Source organism: Schistocerca americana, chromosome 2 (assembly GCF_021461395.2).
Source record: "Schistocerca americana isolate TAMUIC-IGC-003095 chromosome 2, iqSchAmer2.1, whole genome shotgun sequence".
In the NCBI taxonomy this organism is placed as follows: Eukaryota; Metazoa; Arthropoda; class Insecta; order Orthoptera; family Acrididae; genus Schistocerca; species Schistocerca americana.
In genome coordinates, this window is record NC_060120.1 from 655811492 (window position 1) to 655820576 (window position 9085).

At 43.3% G+C, this 9085-nt stretch overlaps 1 protein-coding gene across 1 annotated transcript in view; it reads left to right on the forward strand.

The window, feature by feature from the left end:
• LOC124594289 (glutamate receptor ionotropic, kainate 2-like) overlaps window positions 1-2826 on the forward strand; it is a 152433-nt gene extending 149607 nt beyond the window's left edge. The window contains exon 15 of the mRNA XM_047132652.1: window positions 2671-2826. Within this exon, the coding sequence (XP_046988608.1) occupies window positions 2671-2826 (156 nt within the window). The remainder of the gene's footprint in view (window positions 1-2670) is intronic.
• The last annotated feature ends 6259 nt before the right edge of the window (window positions 2827-9085 follow it).

A 9085-nucleotide genomic window follows, 5' to 3' on the forward strand; every position in this document is an offset into this window, starting at 1 on the left:
AAATGTCACAGTAAAGGGTGGCCAAACTCATCATTACACAGTGTATCTCCTATCCCCAACCCATACCGGCGGCAACACAGGCGTGTATTCTCGCATGCAAATGATCATAATGGTGCCTAATGTCATCCTGCGAGGTCTACGTAATACATGTGTACCTCCATCACTCGTATACAGACAGAACCTACTAAGAACACTGAAGACGACAGAGCGCCTCATTCTCCATTCAACTCTTTCACGTCACCAGAGCTGCCATTCTTGGCGGCATCGTGGTGTCAATGGTAGCCTGGCCATATTCACACGAGTTTTTTTTTTATTTTCTTATTTTACACGTCTTGGTCCGTAGGATCAAATAGAGGAGCAAATCTCCAAGCTCACGAAACGTGTCAACGCATGAAATTACAACATAAAAGTAATAACGAGACAAAATAAAATGTTTATGTATCCAAAAGAAGACAAGTTTATATTGAGCTCGTGTCCTCTGGGTGTTTCTCACTAGCCAGCGCCGGCCGCGGTGGTCTTGCGGTTCTAGGTGCTGCAGTCCGGAACCACGGGACTACTACGGTCGCAGGTTCGAATTCTGCCTCGGGCATGGATGTGTGTGATGTCCTTAGGTTAGTTAGGTTTAAGTAGTTCTAAGTTCTAGGGGACTGATGACCTAAGATGTTAAGTCCCATAGCGCTCAGAGCCATTTGAACCACTAGCCAGCATGTTTAGGATAGCTGTATACACATGCCTATGCGTGTTTACTCCTGCTAGTTTCGGCATTTCTGCCACATTCTAATCTTCCCCATAGGCTGTGCTGTTTTTGAGGAGGTTCACGATCTCTTTGACTTTCTGGTTCATTGGAGGACGGATGTGCTCCGTGTGAAGATTAGCGGGTTTTCTTACTGGGGTCAGTGAGCGGTTTCTTTGACATTTAACAGTTTGTGGAAGTAATTAGCTGTTATTGATTATAATTATATTATATTATAAATTTCATTATAATTATTAACATTAATTAACCTATTTAATGTAGTCAAGGTAATGTTTCATAGTAAGGTAAAAATCTGCCTTTGACCTAATGGATTAACATTAAAACAAAAGAAAAACAATGAAATTGGTAAGTACTGTTACGAAGTGCCAGGTACAATAGAGGAGAGTCACCATTACCATGGCTGATATAATTTAGACGAGCTTTTCTAAGGTTGTGTCTGTGTCAAGGTATACTACTGGCAATTAAAGCTGCTACACCACGAAGGTGACGTGCTACAGACGCGAAATTTAACCGACAGGAAGAAGATGCTGTGATATACAAATGATTAGCTTTTCAGAGCATTGACACAAGGTTGGCGCCGGTGGCGACGACTACAACGTGCTGACATGAGGAAAGTTTCCAACCTATTTCTCGTACACAAACAGCAGTTGACCGGCGTTGCCTGGTGAAACGTTGTTGTGATGCCTCGTGTAAGGAGGAGAAATGCGTACCATCACGTTTCCGACGTTGATAAAGGTCAGATTGCAGCCTATCGCGATTGCAGTTTATCGTATCGCGACATTGCTGCTCACGTTGGTCGAGATCCAGTGACTGTTAGCGGAATATGGAATCGGTGGGTTCAGGAGGGTAATACGGAACGCCGTGCTGGATCCCAACGGCCTCGTATCACTAGCAGTCGAGATGACAGGCATCTTATCCGCATAACTGCAACGGATCGTGCATCCACGTCTCGATCCCTGAGTCAACAGATGGAGACGTTTGCAAGACAACAACCATCGGCACGAAAAGTTTGACGACGTTTGCAACAGCATGGACTATCAGCTCGGAGACCATGGCTGCGGTTACCCTTGACGCTGCATCACAGACAGGAGCGCCTGCGATGGTGTACTCAACGACGAACCTCGGTGCACGAATGGCAAAACGTCATTTTTTCGGACGAATCCAGGTTCTGTTTACAGCATCATGATGGTCGGATCCGTGTTTGGCGACATCGCGGTGAACGCACATTGGAAGCGTGTATTCGTCATCGCCATTCTGGCGTATCACCCGGCGAGATGGTATGGGGTGCCATTGGTTACACGTCTCGGTCACCTCTTGTTCGCATTGACGGCACTTTGAACAGTGGACGTTACATTTCAGATGTGTTACGACCAGTGGCTCTACCCTTCATTCGATCCCTGCGAAATCCTGCATTCCAGCAGGATAATGCACGACCGTATGTTGCAGGTCCTGTACGGGCCTTTCTGGATACAGAAAATGTTCAACTGCTGCCCTGGCCAGCACATTGTCCTGATCTCTCACCAACTGAAAACGTCTGGTCAATGGTGGCCGAGCATCTGGCTCGTCACAATACGCCAGTCACTACTCTTGATGAACTGTGGTATCGTGTTGAAGCTGCATGGGCAGCTGTACCTGTACACGCCATCGAAGCTCTGTTTGACTCAATGCCCAGGCGTATCAGGGGCGTGATTACGGCCAGAGGTGGTTGTTCTGGGTACTGATTTCTCAGGATCTATGCACCCAAACTGCGTGAAAATGTAACCGAATGTCAGTTCTAGTATAATATATTTGGCCAATGAATACCCGTTTATCATCTGCATTTCCTCTTGGTGAAGCAATTTTAATGGCCAGTAGTGTACATTGCGAATTTCGTAAAGAGATGTGACTCGCGACTGTTGGCGACGTGTGTGCCGCAGATGACGCCGTGGGAGGCGGTGGTGTCGGAGCTGCGGTTCATCGTGCAGTGCGGTCTGGACGCGAAGCCGGTGCGCCGGCGGCGGGAGCCCGCGCCCAGCGACTGCAGCGACTCGCGGCTGCACTACGGCAGCCTCTGCAGCAGCGGCCGCAAGTAGGCCGGCGACGACTCCAGCCAGCAGCGGGCGGCGCGGGCAGCTCGACTACACACACAGTGCCACTGTCGACGTTCCTGCTGCTCGCTCCTCTTCACTGTGTTAATGTATTCGAGTTTGTAACCGCGTTAACGGTTGAATTTCTGCGGACAGTGTTTCGACGGGTGACGCCTTGTCACCTCAGTCAGATGCCCGAGCAGTGGTCTAACGTCCGCGTGCTGCTCTGATTCCAACGGCACCGTGAGCTACCCATCAAGTAGCAGACTGTCTAAAGCCATTTTGAAAACACGTTCCACGCTATGACTCACTTTTCTGCCTGTGCTCATTCTCATATTCGATGAAATAAATGTCTCCTTGGCTTTTTTATGACGGACAAGATGACCCACATATATTGTAAAGCAAAAAAAGACGACGTACCACCAGAGAATTATCCGAATGGGTCGGACATAGGTACACGTGATGTACATGTATCACATACAGACAAACAAATACGTACAGTCTCAGAAAAATTGGATAATTTATTCAAGAGAGAGAGCTTCGCAAATTGAGCACGTCAGTAGCGCGATGGTCCACCTCTCTCTCTGTAAGCAGTATTTCGGCTTGGTATTCATCGATAGCATTGTTAAATTGAAACGTCCCATTAGAAAAATTATGAATGACTGCGCTGGTAAACATCTTACGTTATTTGATTTTCAAACAGCTGAGCAGAACTGAACGTACCCAAGACATTTCTCTCTTTACTTATTCTGATCATCACTAAACTGACACAATATTTTTAGCTCAACGCAGTCCGAATTTCAATAATCCCCACAAAAGAATGGTCCTGACTAACAATAACCTATACCTTTCATGAATCACTTACCTCACAAAAATCTTCGTTACTCGAACTACTGCAATACAGTGAGCACCAATACTGCCAGCTAAATAAAAGATACTAACTACTAAAGGCACTAACTACTGATAGGGATACGTAGCAAATGAAAGATTTTGATGGAGAACAATCAATGTATTTACCTTAATAGTGTTCAAAAGTCATCATACATATATCAATCACTTCATGACATCCATCATTCTGGCGGAAATACGTCCAGGTCGTCCGCTTACAGTAACCTCTCAAAACTCTGGCATTTCTCTCTCCACATCCACCACTGCTGGCGGCTCACCTCCAACTGCACAACGCTACGCGCTGTTCACATCCGACTGCCCAACACTACAATAGCGAATACTTCAACAATGCCAACCAGCCACAGGCTGCACACAGCATAGTGAGTGATTTTCATACAGAACGCTACGTGGCGTTACCAACAGAAAAACCTAAACAGCCTACTTACAAAATGTCCTCTTGACCGACATTGTGCCAAATTCTGTCCAGTTAGATCATGAAAATCCCGAACTTGTTGGAGGGGCCTGCCCATAATGCTCGAGAGGTTCTCAGTTAAGGAGAGATCCGGCGCTCTTGCTACCTAAGGAGGATCTTGACAAGCACAAATAGAAGCAGTAGAAACCGTGACTGCGAGCGAGCGGTCATTACGCTACTGAAACATATCCCAGTATGGGATGACATAAAGAGCAACAAAATGGGGCGTAGAATATCGTCGACGTACCACTGTGCTGTAACAGTGACGTGGATGATAACCAAAGGGTTGTTATGAAAGGAAACGGCACCCCAGACCATCACTCCTGGTTGTCGAGCTGCACAGTGGGTGACAGTCATGTTGGTATCCCAGCCCTATCTGGGACGTCTCCAGATATGTCCCCAGCCTGTAATGGTCTTTGGAGTAGAATTGTCCTCAGTTGTGAGTCCCGCTTGGAACTGAACACCGATGACCAGCAAAGACGTGACTGGAGATATCTTCGACAGTGGTGGGATATCAACACACGATGTTCTACGCGCCGTTTTGTTGCCCTTCATTGCAAGCTATACTGGGCTAACATTTCAGCAAGATAATGCCTGCTCACACATCTTGGCCAGCAAGGTCGCCGGATCTCCCCCCAAATTGAGAACTTTTTGACCTTTATGGGCAGCACCCTCCAACCAGTTCCAAATTTTGATAATCTAACTTGCCAAGTGGACAGAATTTGACATGATATCGCTCAGGAGGACATTTAACGACCCTGTCAATGAATGCAAAGCGCAATAACTGGTTACATTAGTACGATTGGTGGACCAACGTGTTACTGACTTGCTCAACTTGTGAACTTCTTTTTCTCGAGTAAATCCAATTTTCTTACACTGTAATCATTTGTTTGTACATGTACATCACAGCTACCTATTTCCGTCCCATGTCCCATTAGGATAATCCCTTCGCGGATGGACGCATAAGCGATCATTGCAATCAAACTAAGCTTCGCATGTGAAAGGGGTCGATGTCGAGAGAGAAAGAGAGAGAGAGAGAGAGAGAGAGAGAGAGAGAGACAGAGAGAGAGAGAGAAGGGTTGTTTACTCCTCTTATGCCGCCCAAAATTCCAGAAAAGTTTGTAGCCCCTTCAGAAACATGGAGCTAATCCATTCCGCTACCACCAACAGAAGTGACAGACGACCCAAGGAAGATCTGTATGTATTTCTGTGTCAGTGTAGCATTTCGTATAGAGAAGACACTACTGGAATAGCCGAGAAGTGCTAGAAACACTACCGAAAAAGGTAAGCAATTCGGTTTTCGGTTATCATCGAGCACTGTTTGAGGTTTCTCTTTGCTCGTACCATATTTTAAAAGCTTGTACTAGCTTCTTGTCTGAATTTCTTGACCGAACGTTTCACTTCTGTGCATGCCTACACTCCACAAATATATCTTCAGAAAAGACTTTTTAACACATTTATTTATATTCTATGTCAACAAATATATGTTTTTCAGAATTATTCATCACGCCGTTGCCAATATGATTTTATATCCTTTCTACTTGGACCATCGTCACATACTTTGCTGTTAAAATAATAATGCTCATCTACTGCTTTTAGTGTAACATTTCCTACTATAATTGCCTCAGTACCATCCAATTTAATTCGAATAAATACGAATACTTTTTCTTTAGTCGATTTTCATCTTATAGTCTCTCGTGGGCACTATACCTTCCATTCAACTGCGCTTCGAAGTTCTTTGTCGTCCTGACAGAACTGCAATGTCACCACTAAATCTCAAAGTTTTAATCTCTTCTCCTTGGAATTAAATTTCCTTTGGAAGTTGCTCCTTGGTTTCCCTCTCAGCTTCCTCAATGTACCGATTGAATAGCATCGGGAATAGGCTGCAACACTGCCTCATTACTGCTTCCACTGCATGTCTTTCAAGTGCAATAATTGCGGTCTGGTATCTATACAGGGTGTAAATAACCTTTCGCTTCTTGTATTTCATCCCTACATCTTCAGAATTTTAAAGAGTGTAATCTAGTCGACTGTCAGACCATTCTCTAAATACGGAACTGCAATAAACCTCGAATTACCTTCTTTCGACATATTTTCTGAGGTAAGTCATAGGGTCAGAATTGCCTCGTATGCTCCTACATTTCTGCGGAAATCACACCAGTTTCCAATCTTCTATAAGTAATACACATCAGTATTTTGCAACCCTGAGTTATTAAGCCTATGGTTCGGTAAAATTCACACTTGTCAGTATCTGTCTTGTTTGCAATTGAAATTATTACCTTCTTGCGTACATCTTGCATACCAGGTAGAATAGTTTAGTCGTGGCCGCTTCTGCTGCAGAAATCAACAATTCGGTGAAAATTTCAAGTAGTCTAAGGGCTTTATAATGACTTAGGGCTTTCAGTCCTTTCTCAAAGTCTTCTCGCAGTATCGCATCTCGGTTCTCAATCCAACTACCACCTCTTCTTTTTCTAAGTTACTGTCATCAAGTTCGTTTCCCTTTTGTGAACCATCTATAAACTCCTTCCACTCTTTAGACTTTTGATTTTTTGGTACTGGCTTACCATCTGAACTTTTTATCTTCGTACACATGTTTCACTTTCCTTCAAATATCGCTTTAATTTTCCATACTTCTAGAGTTTTGTACATCTCCTCTAGCAATTCCTACTTTCCCATTTTCCACTTTCTGTCAATCTCATTTTTAGACATCCGTATTCAATTTTGCCTGCAATGCCTCACACCTCACAATCTCGCTGCAGTCCAAGAATCGACCACCGAAAGAAGACAACTAAGTTGATCGTCGAAAAATTTCGCGCAAAAAAATTCATCATGGCTAGAAATACGAAATACCATCAATGCTAATGACAGTTAAATACCCTTTGTAGTTAACCATATGGCCACACAGCTCAAAGAAACGGCCAATTGACATACTATATCAGATGCAGACCACCTAAAAGGAATTGATTAATTGTAAAAAGCGAACACACTGTGTTGTAAATACAGAATTATTTCAGATTAATTGGTACTTCTGTAATGTTATATTTTAATGAACAACAAGCACAAATAAATAATTAAGAGAGGTTATTAATACAAACTGACAGCTCTAAAGAAATATTCTCATTTCTGACTGACAGTTTCGGCTTTTATGTCGTTTTCAAACAGCTGGGGTGCAGACCAGATGTCAAACTCAAATCAGACTAAGTGTAATCTCGTCGGTATCTCTCACCTTACAGAACGTGCCATGCATCAGATTCACATAACAAGTGGACTGTGACGTTACACAGTCTTCGGAACAAATGATCAGACATAACTAAATAAATGATCTTGTACACATAATGACAGTCATGAAAAATAAGCGATGTATTGACCTAACAGGTATTGATTAACGACTTCATGTAACGCCAGACGTTCATATGCTTGAGTGGTGAGAGTTCGTTTTGTAGCAAACGATTCCCTATTTCTTCTCCTCTCCAATGAGTTGTGTCATTGAGCTATATTACAACCAGTTCAGATACATACATCCTACCGTTTTTCATAGACGAAATAAATGGAGAAAGACGTATTGTTTAGAAATGGCACAAAACGTTTTTGCTTTTGCGATTTCACACTCGATCTCAATGATAGTGCTGGATTTAAGGTGTTCCTCTGCCCCCATATTGCCATTATTTCTATTTTACAAACAAATGAATAATTGCTTCACTACTCGAGAAATTGGTTCAGTCACACTGTCATCCTTTTCAGCAAATGTCGAAAATTCTTGCAAAACGTCTGCTCTTCAAGGGATCATTGAAGCAGAGCTTGTAGTTTGCTTAGGTCTGCTGCAATGATTTGTATAGAATTTTGCTTGCCATTGATACTGACAACTACACATGGCTGTCTCCATTCATTACTACCGAGTCCGTAGATTGTATCTCATATCTGGCTCCTCAGCGCGTAGATTCTTTAATTAACGATATATTCTCTATCGTATTATCTTGAGATTCGCCACACGAACACCTTCCAAATTATCGTCTACATACGTGCGGGGCATAAATACCACTCTCTTTGTTTGATTCAGCCACACGCCTGTTTTACAGTATGAAAAAAATTGAAATGATCGTATGGCATTGTTGGCCAGAATGTCCCAGTCGGGTTCGGCTGCCAAGTGCAAGTCTTATTTCAGTCGGCGCCACATTGGGCGACTTGCGGCCGTTGATGAGGATGAAATGATGACGAGGACAACACAACACCCAGTACCCGAGCGGAGGAAATCTCCAACCTGGCCAGGAATCGAACCCGGGCCCAGTGCATGGGAGGCAATATCACGGTATATATATATATATATTAAAAGTCTCATGCTAGCCCACAATATTTAAAGCCACCCCAACCAAAAATCATAAAAAATATAATTATAAAAACAAGAATATATAAGTGATAAGTGGCCACACACACACACACACACACACACACACACACACACACACACACACACACATATATATATATATATATATATATATATATATATATATATATATATATATCTGTGTGTATGTGTGTGTGTGGCCACTTATCACTTATATATTCTTGTTTTTATAATTATATTTTTTATGATTTTTGGTTGGGGTGGCTTTAAATATTGTGGGCTAGCATGAGATGGTGGTGGTTAGTGTTTAACGTCCCGTCGACAACGAGGTCATTAGAGACGGAGCGCAAGCTCGGGTTAGGGAAGGATTGGGAAGGAAATCGGCCGTGCCCTTTCAAAGGAACCATCCCGGCATTTGCCTGAAACGATTTAGGGAAATCACGGAAAACCTAAATCAGGATGGCCGGAGACGGGATTGAACCGTCGTCCTCCCGAATGCGGCTAGCATGAGACTTTTAATTAACTTATACCACGATAACACTCATACTGACATCAGCTGC